This window comes from Gouania willdenowi, chromosome 18 (assembly GCF_900634775.1).
Source record: "Gouania willdenowi chromosome 18, fGouWil2.1, whole genome shotgun sequence".
In the NCBI taxonomy this organism is placed as follows: Eukaryota; Metazoa; Chordata; class Actinopteri; order Blenniiformes; family Gobiesocidae; genus Gouania; species Gouania willdenowi.
Genome location: NC_041061.1, coordinates 22,238,855 through 22,266,716, shown reverse-complemented (window position 1 = coordinate 22,266,716; position 27,862 = coordinate 22,238,855). Strand labels below are relative to the sequence as shown.

The window sequence follows — 27,862 nt, the reverse complement described above, 5'->3', positions numbered from 1 at the left end:
TTCATCAGTAAAAGCTTCTGTGAATGATGAGCTTTTGACAAGTGTTGTGATTGGGGGTGATCCTTGATTTTTCTTCCAATTGGTTCTGTACCTTTGGATTTGTGTGATTAGAATCTCTTGCTTGAAGCATCAAACCTCAGGGAATCAATTCATACTTTCATGTTCAGTTTATCTTGTCATTCTCGCGTCTCTCTTTTTTTCCTCCTACAAATCTGCTTTTTTTTGTAATCATCATTTTTTTTGATCTTTCCCCTCCAGGATGTTCAGATCGTGAGCACAGACGAGAAGCAGGTATTCCTCGCCCTGCAGGAGTGGTACCAGTCAGATACGTACAATCTGTACCAGTCGGACCCTCAGGGCGTCTACTACTCCATCGTGCTGGAAAACGTTCGCAGCACTAAGCAGCCTGAGGAGAATGTCCTCATCGATATCCTAGAGGTGAGAATGTAGCACGTTAAAAGCCTCGAAACTTAATTACTTTTAAGATTCATAATGAATTATCAATAAGTAATCGCCACAGCCAAACGCAGCTTGGAGCAGAATCAGTTGTAAGCCATTATCTTGTGAAAGCATTGCATTTAGAAAGATAATTTACTGAATCTGTCAATAGGTGCTGTAACGGCAGAAAATGATTAAGAATCATTGTAGAGCTTTTAAAACCAAAATGTTACAAATTAAATCCTACATTTTCTTTCAAATGCCATGAAATGTGACCTTGTTTTACATCCAGGAGCTGCAGACACACTACCTGCATGCCACTTGAAGACCGATAACAATGTTTGCAGAATAGAAAAAGGGATTTTAATTAAAAACTTCAGTTACTGTGCCAACATTTCACATCAGAAGCCAAATGTGGATTAGGAATCTGTGCACAAAGCATCCTAAGGCTAAAAGTTCCTTGAATTTTAAGATTTTTCTTAGAATTTTTCCTTGTTAGGATAAAAGTGATGCACAAAGCATCTTAGGCCCTAAGAGAGCTCCGAAGGTGAAAAACTGTTAGTAGTAGTGAGGAGGACTTTTAAGAAGCCTAAAAGTGTCTTAAACAGACAGAAACAGAGAGAACAGTGAGATATTCTATTGTTATTATAATTTTTATGTTATTACAGTGTTTCTGGTTTGTTTTAGTTGTACTGTTTTAAACTCTAACTAGCGATAAAACTATTCTGATTCTGACTTTTCTCACACAGCGTAACGTAACAGCAGCCTTGTATTGCTGCGTGATATGCTCACTCCCTTGCTTGCCTGCTGTAATCTCTGTCCGTGCTTTGATTGCAGCAGGTAACAGTGCTTCACACTCGTCTCTTGTGCCACACAGGAGAAAGAACGATGCATTGATTAGCAGGGCCAGCACTCACAGTGATCACTGACAGCTGTGTCTGCTCCACCATTAATATCAAATACATAAAGCGGTAAAAATTACAATAACTACAATAAGTACATAAATATAATAATCGTTATGTGAATGAGGCTCAAACATTTTAAGCTGTGTACATTAATTTAATTTTGCTGAATTGAATTATTTTTATGATTACACGTCTTAATGCAGTCCAAGTGTGATCTGTTGATTTTATTCTCCATTCATTACTAGGAGCACAGAACGCTCCCCACCCCCTTTCTCTTACAACCAATCACAGATTTTATCAGACTGCATCATTCCCAGCAACGGGGTCAACCACACCTCCTCACTCAGATAAATTCTGTCAACTCCTTGCTCAGAGTCGCTCTCAGAAACTTCCTGAATCACTTTTAAGCTAAGATTCCTTGCTAGGAATTTTTAGGCTAAGTTAAGACCTCTCTGAGAGGACTCTGAGAAGCTTCGTGAATACGGGCACTGGTTAATAGCAAGGTTTTTTAGAAAAAAAAAATCGTTTTTGTATCTTCTTTTTGCTAACACACCAAAATGGCCTTTGAAGATTGCATTCGTGGATAATCTTGAAATATGAGTAAATTAATGTGAAGTAGTAGCATACAGTTAAAATAGCTGATTATACGTAATCTAAGTGTGATAAGGTAAGATACGATGGCATTTTGATTGCTAACATAGGAATTTAACTAGATAAAAACACTCAACATGCAAGTGAGGGCAAATTGAAGGAAATCCTTGAAGCACTAAAGGAGAATACACCAAGTTCAAAGGAAAGGCTATACTCTGCCCAGATTGCACGCATAAGTCTCGCCGATGTCGGCCTCAGATTGTGTGTCGGCATTCTACTCCTACCACTTGTAGGAGTAGACCACTTGTAAAATTGTAGAACTGTAAAGTGTCACTTCCATGAAGCTGTTTTTGTGCTGGAGCTCTTTCGTCTCTGCTGCTGAAAATACATTGATGATCATGAACTGTGTCTCTCTTTATTTTGTCCACACATACTCAGCTATTTAGTGGTAGTATATTGTTTTTGTTGTTGTTGTTGTTGTTGTTGTTGTGATATTGCCATATTCCTATCAGATTTAAGTAAATACTCGACTATGGCTATGGAGATATTTATACTAATTGAATGATCCAAGCTGCATAAAGGTTAATATAAGCTGTAGAGGGAGCATGCTGAGCATCTTTAATCCATCGTCCAAACATCGACCAAACACCGATGTCTCTGTGACATCTGCCCAATGAGCAAACGCTTTCCATAATACGTCTCGCCGATGCAGCTTCATTCATCGTGCCACTGTCGGCAAGATGTGTGTGTGCTATCTGGGTAGTCATTTACAGTATGTTGTAAATGTTTAATGATTGAAAACAAAAAATCCAGAGCTGCTTCTTTCAGTGCCAATGAAGTCCCACTCCAACGACTATGAATCTATGTTCTTAATCGTTTGTATGTGAGTTACATGAACTACATTTTGCTGTTCTTGAGCCCAAGTTTTTAGCTTTTTGCTTTGGTTATTATAGTTTCCCTAATCTGTTACCCCATTAAAAAGAACAGAATAAGTACAACAGTGACCAGTCTTCCATCCGAGCGGACAGAGTTTCTTTATGTGCTTTAGTCCATTTGATAATGCATTTTTATCCCTACTTGTAAAAGTACAATAATATCAATATTTTGTACAGATGGAAACTTCACTACCATTGAGTTTAAAAAAGGAGAGTTTCCTTGAGATACATTTGTGGGAATATCTAAACCATCAGTTTATCACTCACTGAACCAGTATTAAAAATGTAATTTTTCCTATTTTCTTTAATGGTAAGATGTCTTGCTTGAGTACTATCTAACTCTGAAGTGTACTAATGGGGCAGCCTAATCCAAGAACTTGGCTTTCTTTATTTCTCTACAAGTTTGCAAAAACATGCAAAAGTATGTTAAGTGTTGTGTGTGACGGGAAGATAAATAAAGACCCAAGGAGTGTAAAACCACCAGAAGTGGTAGAGAAGAAGACATAAACAGCGGACGAGAGAGGGAAGGTCTTTTACTGTAGAACTCTGTTTCTCTGCCAGAGAGAAACGACAAGAAGTTTCCAAGAAATCTAAAAACAATTCAAGCAGACTCGTACATGGATCACGACAGTCACCCCCTTTCAGTGTTGATGTAACATTTATCTGGCCTGTGGAATGATTCAAATGTTAATATCTGTAATGGTATGTAATGGATAGGCCAATTAGTAGAGGTTGCGTGCAGATTAAGGCATGACTAACACAATAGTCCCCCTTTTTTCAAAACATCTTCCCATTGTAAGTTACGCATCAGGTATTTTAGTTAGTTTTATGTAAGATGCAGTTGTTTGGTAGTAGCTGTATCATGGTTGTTGTTGGTAAAGCAAATGTCACAATGAAAAAACAACATGTAGATGTTAGGATACCCAGTTTTGACACCATGCCACAGGTAATACTCACATAGATTTGTGGATATGATTGTAGCCCCTTAGTGCCAATAGATATTCCTATTGTTTTACCAATTGGCATTTGGGAGCATTTATTCACTCTGCCAGTCACTTTGTTTTTGGATGGTTTGGACACAATTGTTCATTGTGTCTTGGACTAATACCTAGAGCGCCTTTTATCAATGAATGATTGTTGGTCTTAGTTGATGTTGTTTCCTGTTGACCCCCTCAGGGTAGACTTGTGTACCACAGGAACATTGATTACAGGGTCTACAATAGAGTAATTATGACTTTGTTATACGTCAACAGATATGTTTTTTTTAAAGTGTGGTATTGGCTTGTATAACGTTAAATATACATTCCCAACTGTAGTAGACTCATAGCTCATAAGTGTAAATAGAAGTCAGTTAGTAATGGTTTGTTCGTCTTGACCACACCACATGAAAAAACACTCCTTCATATGTTTCTCAGGTGCGTGGTGTTAAAGGTGTCTTTCTCGCCAATCAGAAGATTGATGGAAAAGTCACAACTCTGATCACCTACAACAAGGGGCGTGACTGGGAACCCTTAACCCCACCTACAACTGACATGAATGGGAAGCCAATCACTTGCAAAGCAGTAAGTAGATCAGGTTTTTATTTTCTTGGTATGTCCAAATGCTAGAGTTAAAAAAGCAGTGATGAGTTCTAGAGTGATCCAATTCTGACCTGATCCCAGTGAGATGCTGTGGCATGACCTCAAGAGAGCGACTCACGCCAGACGTCCCATGAATATTGCTGTACTGACCATTCCTTTTTACTTTTGTAAAGAACAATGGTCCAAAATGTATACCAACCATTTTGCTGGTCTGATCTGCATATGTAATAAAATGTTTGGTTGAGGTTATTGCTGCCAAAGGAGGGTCAACTAGTTTTTAAATCCAAAGGTTTACATACATTTTTCCTTCTACGCTGTGAATGTTTACATGTTAAGCTCAGTGAAAACATGAAAACATATCATTTGTGTTGCTGCATTAATTTAAACAGACTGTATTTGTCTATTGTTGTGACTTAGATGAAGATCGAACACATTTTTTAGTCTCGTCTAAAAGGGTTCTCATACTTTTTCTTGCAAATGTACTGTATGTCCCTTACTTCTACTGACGGAGGAAGTAGCTAACACCTTTAATGGCCCACGTTAAGGAATAGGATACCTACGATAAATATATGCATGTCTCCTTATGCAGAACAGCTCAAATAACTTCACAAATTATTTTGTGTACAGTTTTTTTATTCCTTGTTCAACAACTTGCAAAACAGGAAAATAAAAATGTATAGAAAGCAAATTTTCTAGCCTAATCAAAAGGTACAATAGAGTCTGAAAGATTTCTTAATGCACAACACACACTTGCAATTTCTCTTTTCTCTTCTTCTTTATTTATTACTGTTTCCCACACTATATCACTGGCTGCAAACATAAAAAAGCAATGAAAATATTTGTTACAGTAACCAGTTATATTACGAGATCATTTACATGACATTTTCATGGTTCTGCCTCCTCACCCCACAATTGCAAAAACATAAATAATAATAATAATAAATAAAAACAAGAAAAGCCACAATTTTAATAACTTTTATTTTCAATGTAATGATCAAGTAAAAAAATAAGTATGACAGCCCAATCGCACCACACTGTGGGATGTTGAAGGTTGTCGTGTTTTTGACTCCTCTGCAGCAAGTTTTCGTCTTTTATTCTCTCTCTCGACATGTCTATAACTTCGATCAAGTGACTTTGAGCTTTCCTTTACTTTGTCATGGTCAAGGGTTTGAGTTGGAGCCCAGTCTGGCGAGCATTCATCATACAGCAGGTTTCCTTGGAAATGATAATTGGAACAAAGGCTTAGTGTTTTGCAAATGTCAAGTTTACTGATGAAAGTACTTACCACTGATAAAATGGTCACTGCAAATCTGTGTATATTTAGTTTTTTCTTCGTCCAAGCCCGCTCTGTTTACATTTGACAGCCATAGACGTCGTCGGTGCTCTGACAATTCTATTGTTTTTTTTCCTTGGTTTTTTATAAATGCTGGTAGTTTATAAACCCCTTTGTGTCGAATAGAATTATGTCTGCAACCAACAACAGCACAAAGGGTGGGCATTTTGCTAAAAAACAAAACATAACAAGTGTTGGCATCATGGGGGGTCATTGGCGGGCTGTGCCGCCCCCCTCCCCGGAGGGCAAGAAGTGAAGTAGCTTGAGAATCTGCCATCTGAAATCATCAAAATGCCCATGCTTTGCGTAGTTTATGGCTGCTCCAATCGTTCTAACCAAGAAAAGGTAAAGACATTTTATAGAGTACCGAAGATTGTTGTTCACAAAGGTGAGAAATGTAAAAAGCTCACAGAATAACACCGTAAAAAAGATTTTAAACCTACGTCTGCGGTCGAGAGGAGCAGAGTCTACTGATGCCCATGTCTGTAGTGTCCACCTCATCAGAGGTATGTTAGTGAACTAACCTTTTTTTTGTGGCTGTGTTTATATAATCATTAAATGCTCATTTCAGGCATTGGGTTGGTTTGTGTACTACTCAGAACAGAGTGTTTTTGTGCCCCCCGCAGTTTTCTTAATGCCCCCCCCCCCATTTAATACTGCCTGGTGTCGACTCTGGTAACAACTGAACCACACAAGCTTGACGCTCCACGTCAGTTTGGGGTCTTCCTCGAACTTGGCCAATTCTGGATGGCAATTGTTATGCAAATCGGCTATGACGGCATGTGAAAACCATCTATAGTGAATAAGTTACAAGCAGCAAAACTGGCTCAAAATGTGAAAAGACAGTTGCTTTGACAGGGACAGAGTGATGGCTAGAAGACTGGGTCAGAGCATCTTCAAATCTGTAGCTCAAGATTTCATTAGAATCAAAATTACGTGGGATCTGCTGGACAATGGAGGCCACACCCCACAACTTCCAAATCGTGAAGATCTGATGCTAACATCGGGACAGATAAGCACCGCTTAAGTTTTCATAGTTGACAACTTTGGTGCCCAAATCTAGCCATGGACAACCCCTATTGAGGTTCTACCCTAGTCCAACACACCAGGCTCTGTAGAGCTGCATGAAGACAGTCATTATACAGTATGTAGATGTGTTTGAGCAGAGAGGCATCCAAACTATGCAGGGTAGCGGCTCTCAAGGTCCAGACTTAACCCCTCTGTCGTTAAACATTGTACTTTACTGGGTATAGTACAATGTTTAACGACATTGATGGTTGCAGCTTGTTTTACCCATGCAAGTTGTTTCGGCTTTTCTGTACATTATTCTTTATAAACCTCTTAAACTTTTTATGACTTTGTAAATGTAATGTCCTCACATCGACGCTATTACAATTCCTCATAAACAGCGATCAGTCACAGACCTGTCGACCAGGTTGTTCAGAGTGTAAACAAAAAATAAGAGAAGAAGGGATGAGTGTTCTGCTTTGAAGAATGTGTATGAGACACCCACACAGCAGTGCCATTCATCTTGTCAATGTTGCCGTTTGAGAGGCTACATAGTAAAGAGTGATGAGACACTGGAAGTCTGATTTCCATAGATCACGCATCGTGGAGAGACAAGGGGAGGCAAGTTTGGTCTTTTATTTAAGCCATCGCTCGAGTTGGCTGACGGATTTGAAATTAGACGCGAATATCCACTTGAGACCTGTTTACAGTCTACTGAGGTGTGCACACCTGACTGCTTGCTTTGATATTGATATTGACCTCATCTTCCCTTCAGTCTCTTCCATACCTCATCAGAATTACCTCGCAAAAAGGCGTCAACGCTTCTGGATCTAGGGTGTCACATCCATCAGTCACAAAGATACAGATGTCAAACAAATCACCTTAGTGGTATCACAAGTCAGCAAGACTGACAAAGCCTGGGTTACCTGATGTGTCAGTGAATAAGAAACACTGTAAGGTGCAACCATTTCAAGGGCCATTGATAGTAAGCAATCGCCTCTCCATGCATTGGAAAGGTTTATCAAAAAGTCCTCCAGGAAGAATGTACAGTACAAGTCAGTCGATAATGTATAGTCCTGGGTTTTTTAACCTAATCTTAGCCACTGTTACCAATATCAGTCAAAAACTGTTGCATAGAGTGCTGCATGGGTTTCTTGTAGCTGAAAGTTGCTTGAAAAAATGTTCTCTCTGGTGCTCTTCAGTTTGGAGCTCCAACTTAACCTTTTGAAAAGATCTGAGGCACTCAGAGGAACTGTTGTTATAAAAAGCCTTAGTTCCATTAGGGCTATACAGTAATCCCTCGCTATGACGTGGTTCACCTTTCGCGGCCTTGGTGTTTTGCGGATTTTTTTTAGTGTGATTTTGCATGCATTTTTACGTCTGCTTCCTGATCGGCTAATGCTGCGTTCACCCACCAGCGACACATCCAACTCGGTGAGTTTCACTGCCTGCTGAAGCGAGGAGCTGCGCTCCTTTTTCTCCTCTCATAAACATAAACCACCAGTGAAAAAAGCTGGTGTGATTAGCGGCTAATGCTATCCTAGCTCAGTGCTACAGAGAGAACTTTTACCTGCTACTACCACCTCCTCGCTGATTCTCCTCCACGCCAAATCCTTCCTAGTCCGGTCCTGATTATAAAGGCCGTGTCATACAGCTCCAGGTGGTCACACACAGCTTCTACTCAATGGTTGAATGGGTGAACAGAACGGTGTCCGTGTTGATGTGGCATCATCAAAGACTCTGAATGCTTTCGGCATCAATGTCGGATCACTAGCAGTGTGACTGTGAAGTGCTGTATGTTTAGGTTTATGTTTTAAAATCTATGAAGGTTTGAACTTTGAGAGTGTTTAAACAAGAGAGACATGTTAATTCCTGTCTGAGAAAAGTGTATAAAGTTTGTGGTGAGGGATTTTACAGCCTTAGAACATGTATAATAATTGTAAAAAATAAAGCTGACTACTTATTGCGGGTTATTTTTAGAACGTAACCCCCACAATAAACGAGGGACTACTGTATAATCATAAAAAACATGCCAACATGTTTCAGCCCAACAGGCCTTATCAGGGCAGTAACAAAATGGCTGCCAAGCTGCTTCTTTTAAAGATTTTCAACAGGTCACATGACCAAGTAAAAGGTTACACAATTAGAAACTGTAGAGCAGTCCATTCAATGATGTTTAGAACATGAAAAATAACATTATACGGGATTAATACACAGAGATTTTCTGAGCATTTATTTACTAGTATAGTGTCCGTTGGAAGTATGTATTTATATAGTGGGGGCTTCAGTACAGTTGTCAATTATGGCCAAATGAGTATGTGTTTGAAGGTTGGATGTACAAAGAGGCGTACATACATAAAAAGTATATTTGCGGGTGCAAATCAAAATAGTGCGTGCGATTTCCCTGGTTTAATTCTATGGGACATGAGCATGATAAATGTGTTTGTTGTTTTATTTTTATATTTTTTTTTCGTTTTGTGTAATTTTCTGTATTGTATATTTTTTGGAGTCGTGTATTTTTGTATATTTCTGTTGTCTTTTTGTGCATTTTTTGTATAATTAGGGCCCAGAAAAGCTGCAAAAGGAAAGCTACAAAAAAGGAGAGAAGTCCAGTTCTCCATTTAGACCTGGAAAAAGTGTCGCTTATTGTATATCAGAATCAGAAAAAACTTTATTTATCCCCGAGGGGTAATTAGAAAGGCAAAGAGCGGCATATAAAAGGAAAATTAAAAGAAACGATGATAATAATCAGTGAAAACAACACTGATAATAATAATTATACTGACACATACGCAAAAAACAGAAAATAAATGTATCCGGAAAGACTGTCGTTGGGGGAACGATTTTAATCCATCTCCTCCTCTGATTGAGTTTTGTATTTGCTCAATGCCTGATATTTTCAGAGAGTTGCAGCTGCTACCATGATTCGCCTCTTTTCAATATACAGCCATAGGATATTGTGGGTTTCCTGTTTTAATGGCGTATTTATGTTCAGCCAATCTTACTTTGAGTTTTCTCTCATTTCTTAAATTATATGTTTGATTTGGTTTGCTTTGTAACTGTTGATACTTTTGCTTTTCCTGACTCTAAAGTTCAGATTTCACCCTGACAAGAGGTACATTTTGGTTATTTTCTCAAAACCATCTATGAGAGAACTTTGTACCATTCATTTATCATACGAGAGTTTATCCCAGAGCCCTCGGGGGAAAGAAGCGTACATACATTGTAGACAGGCAGGCATCCGTCATCCTGCCCCAACTTCATCTATTGGCGACCCTGAAGGGTCTGCTGGTGTCAGGGTACACCCTAGACAGGGCGCCAGTCCATCGCTGGGCTAACATACACACAAACGGACAACCACTCACTCCTATGGACAATCTATAGACTTCAATCAACCAATCAGGTTTTTTGGGATGGTGGGAGGAAATGGTAATACCCGGAGATAACCCAAGCAAGCACGACTACAACATGCCAACTCTACACGGAGGCTGTTTCTCAATCTGTGTACTTGTGCGGACTTGTGTGCTCTTCAGTGTTGGAAACGTTACTTTAAAAAGTAATTAGTTAACTATTTGTGTTACTGTTAAAAAAAAGTTGCTCTATGTCAAAGAATTCAGATTTTTTTAGATGCGTGTGTCGTTGTGAGGCACTTCATTAAATTTGAGTTGCTTACAACAGATGTGGACAAAGTCTTCACTCCTGGATATAATGAACACTTCACATACACGTTCTTGCCTTTGACCACAATTAATTTAACGTAGTGTTTGTATCGTCACCTTAAAAATGACAACTTTTTATCGCTCGCCATCTTTGCTGCTTCATCAAATCTGTAGTGGTTGTGTGTGTGGTGCGTGTGCTGGCACATGTGTAAAAACACTGGCTCTGATTGGCTACCATGACACATGACGCCGCCTTAGCCAATCAAAATCGCTCACCTTGTTTTTAACCCACCTCCTCACGATAGCTGCGTATGAAGCCAGGGGTGCTTTCAGATAACAGTTTATTCAATCAATGCATGTAACGCACCGCATTTAACGTTCAAGTAATGTTAACGGCTTTGTAACGGCGTAAAAAGTAAATAGTTAGATTACCCCGTTACTGAAAAAAAATGTCATTACGCGCGGGCCAAGTCCTGTTCCAATTCAAAGTCCGCTTCTCAGAAAGTCCACTGTAAATCCCCAGATGAGAACTTGCCCCGCCCGTTTTACCGAGCATGCATCAGCTATATTTCCCAGCATGCACTTCGAACAAGTGCATGATTTCAAAGATGATGACGACGGAGGAGGATAAGCCGCACGTGTGTAAGTTACAAAAAAAGCCTATTGAACATAATCATAATAATAACAATAATAATAATGATAATAATAATGATAATGTTGATGATAATAATAATAATATTGCATTACATTAGGAGTTTAATTTTATACTTAAAGTGGTGCAGATTCTGTTTTGTCCTAAAGAAAATATTTTCAGGACAGAATTTTGTTTTTCTTTAAAAATGTATTACATAACACATGTAACTATTGAGAATTAAAAAACCTTATTCCAAAAGGACAATTACTTTTATATTTTTTATCATTATTATTATTATTATTATTATTATTATTATTATTATTATTATTATTATTATTATTGTTCTTGTTGTTTGTGAGCCTAAAGTATTTCCAAAATCTATCCTGAATTATTTATGTATTAGTTTTTAGCTTATTATTATTATTATTATTATTATTATTATTATTATTATTATTATTATTATTATTATTATTATTATTTTAACAATTATTATGAATTCAATACCTAAAAAATCTAATTATTAAGTAAGAATTTTTTGATATCAAATAAATATTTTATCATTGTCGTTATACACAAAATGTTCATAAGATCTTTTTAATTGATTTTTTTAATTTATTACCAAATGTTTTATTGCTTTACAAAATCATTACTACTTACAACAATGACATCTACTCAATCATACACATTATTTTCTTTGATGTTGACAGTGGAGCGCACATACTCCACACTGTTGCTCACAACAATGTCAGGAAATTTGCTTTGTCCTAAAGCGCGCTCCGCGAGTCCGTTCTCCAAGTTTGCTCCCACGACTTTGTACCCAGGAGTTCTCAAGTACGGAGTACGCATACATAAAATTGAGAAACAACCAGAGTGTAGTATGTTGATTTCAGCTTTGAGGCAGATGTGCTCACTAATACCCCATGAGCTATGACACCGAGCTCTGCAGGAACCCTTCAAACTCGCTGTTCTCTACAACCAGGTGTGTTTGAGCAGGCTAGTATCTAAAACCTTCTGTTTAATCCCCTAAATACATTACCATACCATTTGTTTCTTCTGTTGACATCCCCAGTGTAATAAGGTTAAAACTAATGAAACCAGACAACATCATTTATCATGGGCTCCTTTTGCCACACAACTGTACAATGTGTATGCTTATTGTATTATTGATAAATATCCAACATTATCTTTGCTAAATGGTAAAACCCCAATGCTTCACCTTCTATAACATACAACACTTTATCACCTTTTGAATAATGTCAGAGTAAAATATTTTTCACCACTTACACACCATGCAGGCTGTCCATGCAGATTAGAAATGGAATTTAGTGCCTTGCCGAGGGACACAGATTAGGATTATTCATCTGGCAAAACAGGTACTTTGTACTTTTCGTATTATTCACAAGGATTCGTAAAATACCAAATAAAGCTGACAATTTGTCTCAATTAACATCTCGTCGGAAAAGCAAACTCAGAAAAATAACACCGCTACAAAAATGGATTTACACTAATGGCTCATACAGTTGCTGACTGTTGCTGTGGGGAGAGTGTATTCACTGGTGTTTGGAGAGAAAAACAGAAAAACATCTTAAGGCATCCTATTGGCACGAATGGGCCAGATAAAATATCGAACTACAACATCAACAACAATGACCTGCAGGCAGACATTGATAAATGAGTCAAGACATAAAGTGTTTGCTCTTTAAAGATCTGTTTTGTTAATTTATTACCATTCATATTCATATGAGAGGAAGTTAGTTTGAATGCAGTTTATTCCGGTCTGTGTAAAGTAACAAGCTAGTAATGCTATGCCTCTTGTATTTTCCTCTTTGCCCCTGTGACTTGAATTAGTTTCCATCAAATATCTCTAATAACATTACATTTCATTAACTGCTCATTAACATTAGATTGTCTAGCACTGCATGGTTGTTAAACATGGCTGACCTACATAGTCCCAGTCACGTTCTCTTTATGAACTCTGTTGTAGAGTTAAAGATGAAGTAACACTAATTAAATGAATCTTTCTTGTAGCCTGAGTGTCACCTTCATCTCCACCTGCGATGGGCAGACAACCCCTACGTGTCTGGGACTGTTCACACTAAAGACTCTGCTCCAGGTCTCATCATGGGTGCAGGTAGGTGCAATTTTTATGTGGCTACCTTCACCCTATAGCTATACCGAGATAGTTTAAGATTTGTTATTGTTATTTGACTTCTTAATTGAATTAATCTAGTCCAGAAACAATGCCATCGCATACTTAAAGCCTACTCAGTATACTTTGTTATTGTGTAATTTGGGCAGTTTCTCCAACGGTTGCAAAGGGATGGAAAACTTCCAGTAAATTTCCACAGGAACTTAAGCATTTGGGAATATTCAAAAGGCAAGGCAATTAAAAAAAAAATTGAAAAGTGCATTTCGTATACAAGGCAATTCAATACGCTTTGCATGATTAAAAGGTGCAAAAGAAAACACAAAACAACAATAAAAACACAACAACATTCAACAGTTTGAAATTCACAACAAAAACATTTCTCTAATAAATCAAGGAAGTTCTGTGTGTGTGTGCGCATGTGGAGCAAATTTCTCCCTGACGTGGTGTCTGTTCGACCTGAAACTTTTTTAGCAGCTTCCACATACGCCGATTGTGTGCATCCGTTATTTTGGACTTATTTGGTTTTGCAAAACGTTTATTTTCATTTTATTTTAAACGCAGATTAGCCTGGACAGTTTACAGGAATGAAACCTATTCAGCTTTTGACCTCATTGTGAGGGAGCGCTCAGCGCACCATCTATATCTATTAATTACAGGACCATCTGCGTGTGTGTGTGCGTGTGTGTTTGCGGAGCGAATACCAGCGTGCGCATAGCACTAGTTTGTTCATCCATTATTTTGGACTTATTTAGTGTTTCAAAACGTTTCTTTTCTTCTTCTTTTTTTTATATCACTGCGGAATCAACGCGGGTTACACCAGACAGAGGGTTAGACCGGAGAGAGTGGAGGGGCAACCGCACTCACACTGATATACTAGCAAAGCTCTCAAGTCTCACACATTGGGAATGAAACACATGCATTTCAACCTGATGTGAGTCACTGAGTGCGTGCCTGCGTGCGGCTGATGCGGTTGCTTGTGTAAGAGTGAGCCCACGGAGGAGAGATGGACAGGTAGCGAGACATACACACACACACGTGGGTGTATGCGCGCGGCTGATGTGCGTGTGTGTGAGTGCTGCCTGTTTTTTATACACGGTACCACAACCACGAAGAGAAAATGTTTTAACAGCACCTTAACGCCTACAATAAACAGCACTAACCATAATATCACACACAAACAGACACACACACATACACACACACACACACAGACACATGCACACACCATGTTTCCTCTGGAAGTGTGAGCCACATACATGATTTATAGATGAAGTTATTCTCAGTCTGCTCGCTAACTTACATCTATTTGTGTATTAATTACTTTTTTTTGTATATTAATTACTAACCTTGGATGATAATCACCCCTTCACTAAGAAATGTAAAATGCTAAATAAATAGTTTTATTTGTAAGAATGTATGTCTTTTATCAGATTCTACCTAAACCGCCGCATTGGTGCAAACGTTTATCAATTTATCATGCACATGTCCCATAGAATTAAACCAGATAAATTGCACACGCTATTTTACTTTGCACCCGCAATAAACCCCTTAATAACACTACAGAGTACAGTGTATGTACACCTTTTTGTACATCCAACCTTCAAACACATACTCATTTGGCCATAATTGACAACTCTACTTAAGCTCCCACTATATGAATACATAATTCCGACGGGCACTGAACTAGTTTGTAAAATAAAATGATGCAATAAAATAATACAATAAAAAAAACAAATTTCAACAGATTGTCTTGTACTAGTACTTCATGTTTGTGTTCTAAGTCTAGCAGAAAGTGATATTATCTTCAAAAAATGGGATTTCAGCTCAATACCTTTAAAACTGAAAATCTCAGTGGCACTGTGACCAATAACTGCTCTTCAACCACAAGCACAAACAGTGCAGTGTTTGTTAAATTATTTGATTGAACAATCAATTTCTTCACAAAAAAAAAAACATGTTGTCATTTAGTGAAATATTACTCATCTGCCTGTCCCCTTATTTTAAAATTAAATAAAATTATACAACTCCCCTTAAAAAACAACAAATTTAAAACCCTTTCAAGCAATGGTCTTTTCATTTTCTCAAGTATACTTGCATGAAATCCAGTTGTTTATGCCAAGATGGTGCTAAGATACAGTATATTCTCCCAACTTTAGTTAACATCTTTGTATAGGGCCAACCTTTAGTTTGGTAAATGTCCTATTAATTCATATGGAAAGTTTCCAACTTGGAAAATTCCTGATATTTTGCAACCCTAGTTCCTCCATCAACTGGCTTACCACTATTTGGGAGTATACTAGTAGGCCTATAACACAAATGTGGATCAAGGTAAACATTTATAACAACAGGCATCTCCTCTTTTGGTACCATACCACAATAAAGCTGCAGTTGATTAAATGCAAACTGTGTAAGCGTCTGAAATAAAAAGCCACCAGTCCTCCAGAGACAATCCTTCATTAGCGTGTGAACAGCTTTGATGACCCCCGTATTGTGAGCGGGGTGCTGGAGCACAAAACCACACTTCCTGCCTGATCTCTTCAAGACACAGAGGAATTTACTCAACTGTGAGCAATTTTATTTATTGAACATTCTGCTGTGGGTATTTGTTCATGATATTTTTGCCATTAAAGTATTTGAGAAGTAAATCAGATGGTTTTGATTTACTTTCATCTAAAATGAGAAAATGTCTGTTTGCCCTTTATCCACTTTCTGCTGCCTCCTCCTTTGAAGGTTTTTCCCTGTTATTAATTGATTTATTTATTGTTATTCTTGATCTTGATTGAGGGTTTCTTTGTTGTAGTTACAGTTTGTTGTCCTTAGTGTCTCTCGCTTTCACCAAGTGTTATTGAACTGTATAATATTTCACGTCTTTGAGATGCCAGAATTGCAAGTTAAATGGACTGATTTGTCTTCATAACTGTTTAGTTGTTTACTGGCTGATTTTGCCAGAATATATCCTCTGTATCTTTCCCTTTAAAACCTTTTTTTTTTTATTGTTGCCCTCCTCAGGAGACATCCTACCTGATAAGAGTCTGCATTCTTTATCTACCCTCCAGGTAACCTTGGCTCCAAGCTGGTGGAGTATAAAGAAGAGATGTACATCACTTCAGACTGTGGAAGGACATGGAGACAGGTACACAACCCAGCTGGTTGTTTAAAAATCACCTCACTGTTCTTTGTTTCTGCTCGGTGATAGTCTGTAAAGTCCAACTATGGCCTTGTCCACACGTAGCCGGGTATCTGCTAAAACAAATATATTTTTCTACAGTTTGGTCTGTCATCCACACAAAAATGCGGGATAAGGTCATTAAAAACAAGGCGTTTGGAAAACTCCAACCAAAGTGAAGATTTGGGAAAACAGCATTTGAGTGTGGACATAGATAACCGGATTTTTAAGTTTCCAAACGTCACGGGGACTGTGCTGGTGCATTGGTGTAGCGGTGTCCGGTTGGGGGTCCTTGGGTAAGTCTGCTTGTCGCTCTGTGGCTGGCGGGGTTTCCCTGCTTGGGTGATTGATGGTGTTCTCTTGTCACGATCGCCCCCTGTTGCGGCAGGGCAGGCCGCTCGGGGCCGGCATGTGGCGGAGGTCGCCCCCTGGGGAGTGCAGTGTGCCGCCGTGCTCCGTGGGGCTGGTATGGTTCGGGGGTGCCGCTGTGTGGGTTTCCGGCCGTGCTGCTCGTCGCGTCCCTGGGGCCCCTGCAGTGCCGTGTACCATCTGTAACATCTACCCTCTCCTGTGGCCTGCTGTATGGATGGGCCGGGCTCACACCAGACAAGCCTCCGACATGGACCGGGTCTCAAACATTGTTAGGCAGGTGTGCATTGCAAAGATGTAATGGTGCACTTGGTACCATAATACATAAAGCTGCCAACAGCAGAGAGTGACATCCATTCACTTTTGGATAGCACATTTATGCAGTTTTGTGTGGAAGGAATTTTTTTAAAAAACGATGTGTGGACGTAACTTTTTTTGTTAAATGGAGGAGGGAGGATATACGTTTGTAAAAAAAATACCCAGCTACGTGTTGACAAGGCCTTAGCATCCATACAATTATCCTTCAGCTGAATCTGAACATTTATATGTTCGACCCTTACAATGCTGTTGTTGTTTCTGGTAGGTTTTTGAAGAGGAGCATCACATCCTGTATCTGGACCATGGAGGGGTCATTGTTGCCATCAAGGACACCTCGATTCCTCTCAAGATACTCAAGTAAGATTTATTTTAGTCTTACTTTTCACTTTGACTGTCAGACAAAGTTTTACAATCAATGATTTTGTGGTTTTTTTAAGATATTGATCTTCTCTCAAACTGTGGTCCAATGACCCCTGGGGGTACACGAGTGATACATTTAATGTCAGAAAGAAATTATGATTACATTAAACAAATTGACCCTCCTATTATCCTCAAATAATATTAACATATTTAACCCTTGGGGTCCATCTGACCTTAGGGATATTTGCCTCCAAAAAATGATTTTCAGTAAATTGTTGACCAAGTTTTTGTGTCAAGGCACTTTTTTATTTGTTGAATACATGAATAACCCCTTGATAACTAAACCATGACCTGTTCTCTAGCGTCACCATCAGGCCTAACTTGAATTGTTTTCATTCATATCTTCTCAAATTTACTGACAACATTAATGACAACTAGAGTATGAACCCTATTGGTTGTGGTGATGATGTGACACTTCCTGCAGTGCCACCATCAGGTCAATCTTTCAGTTTTAGAGTTAGTGTATGTTGAAAATCTTTCATCCAAATATTTTCTGATTTGGGGTGTACATTTATGACTCGCAGAATGAACCATATTGATTGATGTCATGTGTCAACTCGAAAGTATCGACTATGCACCTGCTGGTGAGGGGATCTACGGTCAAATTGACCCCAGAGGAACACCAATACATGCAATACGCATTCAGCACATTGAAAAATATCATCATTATGATTTCATGCTTGATCAATTGTACCCATCAAATTAGGAAAATATAAAAAGTCAACTGTTGTTTTTTGAATGATAAACAATGAATGGGGTCAAATTGAGCCCAAGGATAATAGGAAGGTTAAAAGCCCAAAACATGTGGAAACAGTAGCAGCTTTGGTAATAAGGCATCATCCTTGTCCAAGGTTACACATTTTGATTGGAATGGTGTTGCTGCTGCTAATTATTTAACTACCACCTTGGATGGATGTATAAATCCATCAACTTTATCAAGGGATGCAATTTGAACGTTATTACCTCGGCATTTTTTTGTTTGTCTGTTATTAGGATTATGTCAAAAGTACTTTACGCCATGGAAGATTCAAATGCATTTTGGAGATCAGTATACTGATTTGGGGTCAGTTTGAAAAATCAGAAAATTCCTGTCTCTCAGCATTGGCAACATTTCAAAAATTCACATCTTAGTTTGTAATTGACCGATCTTTATGGAATTTGACTTATTATTGCCAGGTTGATTCTGGCAATTACCGCACCAAATTTAATCTGGATCAGAACTGGATTGCGCGTTTGATTGTGATTTTTTTTGGGATAGAAATAGGGGATGCCCATACATTTGGACCTACTGTTTGGTTATTCATGGGGATAGAAATTTCCCATTTTAAAGTGTCATTGGATCACTGATCCAGATAAGTGCCAATATCTGGTAAAGAGGATATTTGGTTGTTTCCCATTAATCATTCAAAATCATTTAGAAACCTCCCTTCCCCCACAAATCATTTCAAGCCTTACAAGATTTTATCTCATCAACCACAGTAAATATATAAGGAGAAATCACAGATAAGGAAGCGCTCTAAATGGATAATGGAACTTATTAAGGTGACCTTTTAGAGGGCAAAGAGCTCTTTGGCGTCTCCTCTATGGTCTTGGCTAAATCAATAAACTTAATTATCATAGGATGGGGAAAACCAGCTTGGGAATGTTGCGACAAAAGGCATTCACAATAAATCAAACCACTTCTTAAAAAGCTGAATTGGTTTTATTTTATACCGCACTATTACACAAAACGACCAAAATATGATCTGAATTCCCTGGCTCGCGATAACTCACTATTGTGTCTCATCCAAAAACGTCTCTTTGACTCAAGCGTTCGTGGCCCCAATCTTTTAGAGAGAGTAATGTGAGAGTCACACAATTCAGCAGTGACAGCTACAAAGCATTGTTCTCAGGCCAAAAGCCCCTAATCACAGAATAGACTGTGCCCACCAATTTTTTTCATCTTCTATATGTCTTTGTTGGATGGCCGCTCTAATTAAGCTAGCCCTCTAGAGTTTATAAAGTGCAACTTTCCCAAGAAAGTTGGACTGTGCACAATTAAGTTGTCAGAACTATGTTACAACTAGTCTCTAACATTTGTAAGGGTTTGTATTATATTGAAGCTATCCTAAACTCTCTATAGTAGACACCAGACACCTTTAAGTCCTTAAAGGCACAAAGAGTTGACACATATGAGTTATTTTAAATGATTCCTCAGGCCAATATACACACATATATATGTGTATATATATATATATATATATATATATATATATATATATATACTTCCCTCTTGAGATACTGCCCATGTAAGTTTGGAGAGATGGACCGTCTTTGGCTAGGTCATATGACCTGGAGAATGCCTGGAGAACGTATCACTTGAATCAGAATCAGTCATGTGACCAAAGGCTTGGATATACTCATTGGGCTAAGGCTTTAAGTATTAAGTATTTTTCCGCCTGTTCGACTTCTGGTCATGGCTGAGACAAGCAAAAAGTTTAAAACTGCTTCTGAGGAGGCTAAAAAGACGCCGCAGAGGGCCGGCCTCCTTCGCCAACCCGCCTTTCGCACGACGCCGGACACCACCCCGCACACGCCAGGTCGCCCAATTGATTTTTGCGACAGTGCTGCGGCGCTTGTGGCCACTAGGGGCGCTTGATGTGAAAGTTACAAGTCTAGCGCCCCTAGTGGCCAAAAGTTACACAGTGTGCCTTTAAGTCATTTAGCAAGGATGTGTGCCAGATGTGTCCCTTCAATACAGATACACACGGAGCGTTCTGCACCAGAATTACTGATATGGACCAAATGGAATAGTTACACTCTGTTACGGTGGGGTTACTGTGTTTCTCATTCTCTGGTTTGTAGTTTTCCTGAGATAGAAAAAAAGTTACTTACATTCTAAGAATAACCTTAGAACGTGAATTAGCAGAACCATTTGTGAAGGGTTCTGCAAATCCTAAGACTTTAACAATCTGTACAGTTTATCTAAACATTTCTAAAAGGCTATTTGTATCTCTAAACTGTTCGCAATTATAAGTCGTCACTTCTAATTGCAGACTCCGTGCTACCAACTAATGAAAAAGTTGTTTTTCTTTCCACAACAATATAAAAGAAATAATCTTTTGTACTTGTATTATATGTAAACACGCCACTACCATACCTTCTAAGTTGTTCAGCTGGTTTTTGGTGTGGCACAAGGAGTTCCTTAGCTTGGATGTCCTGTATTTTATACTTTAGTACCTCCAGCCTAAGCTTTAAAGTGTAAACCTTCTATGTTGGGCCTGTAGTTTATGGTGGCAGTGGTTAAAGAGAGCCATTTCTTTTGCCCTTCAGAAAAGAAACTGACATGTCTGACTGCTTCAAAAGATACGTGAGTTTGACTCAAGATGTGTTAAATTGTTCCAGTGTATAAACGGTACTTTATCCGATTCGTAAATATCTCAAAATGCTCCAACTTACAAAAACCAATGCCCTTTTATTTCCAGAGCAAGATCCGGCATCTCCCAGATTTTTACCGGCACTTATTTAATTAAATCCAGAAGCTCATTTTATTTTATTTTATTTTTTATTTTTTTCCAGCATCTCATTTGCTTTTAGATGTTTTGATAAAATTTTGACGTATTATATTTGGACAGCTGCATCTTTTATTGAGTTGAAATCACTGGAAATGTCATTGTACACACAAAACTGAAAGTAAAAACTGAATGCGAGTGAGGAAGAGATGGAAAAGTCTGGCCATGCCCACACTACATCTAAAATGTGATTTTCTGCAAAAATGGTGTCTTGTCAGCTTGGAAAATGGAAGATTTAAAGAGTTTTTTAAGCCAATAAGTGAAGCTATTGACTTAAAGAGGTAAAGAAGTCCAAGGTAGTTTCTGTGAAAATCACGGAAAAGAGCAGCAGCAGCACAGCAACAGTTAGCTTACCAAGTGGCAGCACTTGTAGCAACAATGCTAATTCAGGAGAACCTGCCTCCAACAGACAGGACACAGGATAACTATCCAGGAGACATACAGAGAGAAGATGAAGGAGACGACTGGGGAAAGTTCTGCTATGGACATTGAGACAGAGGCTCAGTTCAAAGCCAAGATGAGCTGCTACTCTTAGCTTATTTGAAAGACAAGGCTCGGCTCGGCTCGGCTGTGAAATATGTAAAAAAAAGTTGCGAGGATACAAAGTTCTCCATGGTTGTTTTTTTATTTATTTTTTTTGCTATTAAGGAAAAATAAAAGGTAACTAAGCGCATGTTTTAATTCAATTTTCTGCTGTGCTGCTGATTCAGTAGAAGAGTTTATGGCCGTAAACGTTTAGAAACATTTTGAATTTGTAGGTTTTTTGTCTTCTGAACGTTTAATGACCTTTGTGATGATTTTGCGCTGTCCTTGGTGCTGAAACATGGCAGATTTGAGAGCTGTCACGCAGAGTGAGAGACGGATGTGCTCTGTAATGGCCGACTGTCCAGGCTTCTTTAATGCTGATTCATCATTTTTTTTATTGAACAATTATATTAATTGGTTGTTTGTGTTCTTGTGATATTATCGGCCTATTTAGTTCGCGAAAGGCGCTTTAAAAAATGTTTTATTCTGTGACATGTTTGTCTCTCTGTCACTGCCGGAACAACACGCGGCCGGTATACATTACATTCATGCTGTTAAAATGATCTGTACTTGTCGTCTCATTGAGTACCAATGGGTTAAATATGTTGTTATAAAAATGTGTGCTTAACGCCAGAAATCTCACAGCAAATGCAGGTGAAAAAAAAGTATTTTTTTCAAAAGTAAAAAGTATAAAATACTATGGGCAACATATATTTTAATTTCCAACATGGTTCATTAAATATCTGCTAAATCAGCATTATTTTGACTGTTAATCAAAGTCATCTGTACTGCTCCATTCTCTGAGTCGACACGTGCTACAGTCAACAGTGGCAGCAGTGCTGGGAGAACTAAGTGTGACTGCGCATTAGAGTGGGATCAATGTGGAATCGAGCAGCATGTAGACCGCACGGCAGGCCGCGTGTCTTTAATGATGTTCTAACAAGCAGTACAATCCAGTAATCAGCAGGTAAACGTTCACAGTGGGTGGAAAGAAGAATATATGCACTAAGCCACTGAAGGACACTGTTACACACAAACACACACAAGTAACAGCAAAATGTTGAAAATCCTTGGACATTAGTCAAGCACTTAAATCTGAAATAAAATACATTTTTATCAACTGATGGAGAATATAATACAAGCTTCTCTTGGAGCTGGTTCAACCCACTGAGCTACAATTTCCAATGAAAAAAGGATGGCAATCCAAAATTGTAACGGCTAATGTCAAGGCTGCAAAATCAAACATCAAGAACTTACTTTAGTCATTAATGTACTCATCGAACATTCATTGAGGGACACCTGTTGAAGCACATTTTTAGACTAATCTACATACATTATATGGGCAGCCAAGTTAAATGAGCAACACAGATCTATTCTGAGAACTGCCACAAGTAAACTAACTCCAGACTTTGGTGCATTGGTAAAACAAGGAGAACTGCTCTGTTCCCACTGTATATACTGAAATCAATAGTTTCTGTGCTGTACAATTACCCATGCTTTGCTACCTGCAAAGTCACAAAGCCATTTAAAGCAGAACTAAGTAACTTGCACTTAGCGCTCCCCCTAAAGGTCCCTTTTGGTTATGTCACTGTCGTAAAAACTCTGCACCCCCCGGCGCCTGCCCCACCCCACAGTTACATGCTCTCCCAAGACGGTAACAACCGATCACTGAAAAATCCTAATACAACAGTGACACTGAGGGTGCTTTCACACCTATAGTCCCATGTGACCATGTGAACAGTATGAGGAAGACAGGACAAGTAAATAAATGAATGATGTGGGAGTAATACAGAAGGGAGTGTGGAAATGTGTGTGATGTTTATTTGTGTGCTGACAAAGCGGCTCTGAAAATGGATGGATGGATAGATAGATAGATAGATAGATATTTGTGTGTGTGCTGCCTGATGGAGTGCTGGGTTGTGAGTGTGTGTGCGTTCCTGTTGCCGTCTTGCCACAGGGCCAGAGGCAGGGAAAGTTGCAAGTGCTGTTTTCTGGCCAGAGACACCAGGGGGAGATGAAAGACCCCCTCAATCACTACATAAACACTTGTATTACCCTCACAGGGACTACAAGAAGGATTTATTAAGGTGAAAAACTTACTTAGTTCTGCTTTAAGTAACTGCTTTTAAATGTCTTTCTGCTTGTGTCCCAGCAGCTCGATCAAATTTTAAAGGGTCTATATCATGCTATTTTTAGACCTTCCAAAGTCAACTACAGCCACATATGGGTAATTTTTAACATTTGGCAAAATAAAATACAAATTTATTAAGAAATATGACTCTTTTTTTTTTTTTCAACCCGGAAGTTTATACACACCGCTTCTCCCTGTTTGAGTGCCACTCGCATGCCTTTAGCGCAGCGAGAATGGGCATGTATGTTCACTGTGGAGGCGTGGCATCGGCAGCTGGCACTTCCTGGAGGGGGCGGTTCAGACTTCAGTGACCTATTAGCACTGTCTGCCATATGTCTCTAGAAATGCTACAGCTATATGAAAAGATAAATAATTCACCCCAAATCAGCCTTCCAGTATTTACATTATAGCTAATGCCAACACAATCTCACAGAACATTATAACACTGTTACGTGCCAGCACGATTTCCGCATTCCTTTTGTGCCGTGGGACACAACTTTCAAACTCCTGTGTTTTGATTGAAAGTTATCTCGTGCAACATTTCATTCACAATGTGGCTCCTGGTTAAGATGACAAATCCCACTGACATTCATTGGTTTACAATTCGTTCCCATCAATTCGACGAAAAATATGATATAGTCATCTTGCCACGCACAAAATTTTCACGACATTTTCATGAACTCTGTGAGCCTGGGCTGCTAATACCCATGATTAGGTTCATTTTCATTCTGTTGTCATGAGTTACAACAGTAATAGCAATCAGTAAGCAATGTTACATACATACAGTAATTTTAAAAGAAAACAAATGTGTGAAAATCTCTGTTACAATTAAGTGGGATAATAATGTCATTTATTCACGGAACACCACAATTTTTGGTTAGACGCTAGCTTACTGCCACCTACGCAACATGATAGATAATCTTGTGGATCAGAACAGATATTGACTCAGCATTTGGATTGCCATACTACACGCTGACATACCAGAATGGGCAGACATTACATAAACGTGTCCATGGTTGTCCAATTCTTAATTATTTTACCGCTAACACTCAAGTTAATAGAAATAGCCACTGAGATAACCCAGCAATCAATCAGATTAGTAACCAAACTCATTATTATACTTCAAGCCATACATGAGCCTTCACTATATTTCTCCCAAACCAATCATAAATCACAAATGTACATAAGACAGCCTCGTTGAGGCGTCATGTTTGGGTGGCATCTCATTTCTCACCCTGCTAGCCTCTCATAATTAAGTGCCACCATGCCGCGCGTTAATCATTAGGTGTGAAAAAGCCAACGAAAGCTGTTGGATATAGTGAATTTATTTTAGCGTGTGTACAGCATACGCACCAAAGACACTTGATTGTCATCTCTTTGATGCACACACAGATAATGTGCCTTTCTTTGAGGGATTTGAAGAGATTGTTTGAAGTCTGTGCTTCCAAGTGTGGTGGAAGGGATGTGGGGTCAAGGAAGACAGAAAGGAGCGTGCTTTCATCTGAAGGACAAATTCCCGTGTATTTTTAACTCGACTTCCACAAGCAGTCTTAAAAGTTTCCCCAATGCAATGTTTTTTTAATCGTCATCCCAGTTTTATGTGTGTTTTATTTTTTATAGGTTACTTAAAGAAACCACCATGATTCAATTGCATGAATGAGCAATATGTCTAATATGCAGTATGACAAATGTTTGAAATTTCAGTCAAATTGTATCTGAATGTGTTGGCTTAAAACACGTGTCTAACTCATGGCCCAGGGGCCAAATCTTGCCCTTTGGAGCATCCAATTTGGCCCACAGGAGAAAGTAAAAATTACAGAGAAAACATGAATCATTGTGTAAATGAAACTCAACATTCCTGGCGCTTATATTTCATGATTGCAATCAATTTTAGTGTCAATTTTCCTATTAAATAATATTTATCTTAATTAAATAGAAATAGGTCACAAAATCTAGGAAATTGAAAGTGAAGATCCTGTTGAAACTGATTGCTTGGATATTGTTGGTTTCATACATATTTAATATTTTAGTTATTAATATTTTAGTTATACGTAGAAGTGCAAACTCGGGCACAATAATGATGAAATCACTTGTTTTCCCACATAAAATCTGTGGCCCGCTTAAGATCAAACTGCTCCATATTTGGCCCCTGAACTAAAATGAGTTTGACACGCCTGGCTAAAAATTATAGACATTAAATAAATCTAGAAATCTCTACACGTTAGTGGTTGAGAACATTTTTGCTGCAGTAACCTTTGCGGGAACTGAGTTAAAATCAAAAGTCTCAAGTGTCTCTCCGTAACTCCCCCCCTCAGGCAACTTCCCTGCCCTGTTTTGATCCGGTACTGCAGAGGGAAACCTTCCCCTGCTCTGTGCACATCTCCGACACTCTCCAACGGCTTCCCAGCATGGCGTGCATCATTTCTTGTGCACACAGCTTTACTCCCACATCCAAGTAATGATGTTTGTAACATGGATCAAGTATAGTCGCAATGAAGTGGAGAGGATGAGAGGAGATCTTGGTGAAACTGCTAACAAACTTGCTGACAAACTCTACTCATCAAAAGCATAAATTAGGCTTTTTCGGGGAGCACTCCGTGCATACAGTATCAGGCCACAGTGTGGGGCTCAGTGTTGACAAAGAAACATAAACCTGACTTGAGAGTGAACTTGTCATTGTTTTCACACCTCTGCTTAGAAAATGCTTTAGATGTGTTTAGGTACGTCCACAGCGCCGACACGTTTGCTCACATCATCGCATCCTGTTGCATCCCTAGTTTTCATAGAGTCCGACTCAGGACACATCTCACTGTCTTTTACTGTTGGTGTGGTGGGTTCCCCTTTATTGAAATGTTGACGTGATGATCTGAAGAACTCTCCGCGGACACCTTCTTGATATAAACATAACATTTTATTAAAACAAAGTGAAGATGAGTGTCCGAATTAGACCCTCCATTGTAGGTCTGAGAGCAGCAAAGCCAAACACTACTCTGAAGGAAAAAAAAGCCAAGCAAACACATATATGAACTGACGAGAAACCTGAAACCGACATGTGGTGTCTAAGGCTTTAGCTAAGGGACAAAGAAAAAAAACAACAAATGTTTATTACGGTGGTAAAACTCCCATATATCAACGAACAAAGGCCGGAGATAGACTTGTTTATGGCATACAGCTGTGATTGGGGAAGAACTAGCCTGTGGACAGGGAACTTTCAAGGTTCACAAGTCAATATAACAATCCAACAGCAGTGCTTGCTGGGTTTGATTTTGAAAACGTGTCCAAACATGCAAAAGGACAACACTCAAATCTAGATATAATGTATATTGCATCAAATGAATATCATATGAACAGTGTTTGGAATAACGGCGTTTTTCAGTAACGGGGTACTCTAACTAATTACTTTTTACGCTGTTACAACGCCGTTAAAACGTTAAATGCGGTGCGTTGTTACATGCATTGATTGAATAAACTGTTATCCGAAAGCAACCCTGGCTTCTTACTCAGCTGTAGTGAGGAGGTGGGTTAAAAACAAGGTGAGCGATTATGATTGGCTTAGGCGGTGTCATGTTTCATTGTAGCCAATCAGAGCCAGTGTTTTTACACATGTGCCAGCAAGAGGAGGCGGGTTAAAAACAAGGTGAGCGATTACGATTGGTTAAGGCGACGTGCCAGCACACGCGACACACACACACACACACACACACACACACACACACACACACAGCAGATTGGATGAAGCAACAGAGATGGTGTGCGTGGAGCAGTCTGATGAAAAGTTGGCATTTTTAAGGTGACGATACAAACACTACTTTAAATTAATTGTGGTCAAAGGCAAGAACGTGTATGTGAAGTGTTCATTATATCCAGGAGTGAAGACTTTGTCCACATCCGTTGTAAGCAACTCAAATTTAATGAAGCACCTCACAACGACACACACATCTAAAAAACCTGAATTCTTTGACATAGAGCAACTTTTTTTTTTTTAACAGTAACGCAAATAGTTACTTTCCTTGGTAATGAGTTACTTTTATTATAGAGTAATTCAGTTACTAACGCAGTTCCTTTTTTGAACAAGTAGTGAGTAACTATAACTAATTACCTTTTTAAAGTAACGTTCCCAACACTGCATATGAAGCAGTCAATACACCTC

General features: G+C 38.8%; 1 protein-coding gene across 1 annotated transcript in view; it reads left to right on the top strand.

Moving 5' to 3' along the window:
- sorcs2 (sortilin-related VPS10 domain containing receptor 2) overlaps positions 1-27,862 on the top strand; it is a 462,702-nt gene that overhangs the window by 412,672 nt on the left and 22,168 nt on the right. The window contains exons 9-13 of the mRNA XM_028475153.1: positions 259-438; positions 4,285-4,431; positions 13,112-13,214; positions 16,289-16,365; positions 17,351-17,442. Of these exons, the coding sequence (XP_028330954.1) occupies positions 259-438; positions 4,285-4,431; positions 13,112-13,214; positions 16,289-16,365; positions 17,351-17,442 (599 nt within the window). The remainder of the gene's footprint in view (positions 1-258; positions 439-4,284; positions 4,432-13,111; positions 13,215-16,288; positions 16,366-17,350; positions 17,443-27,862) is intronic.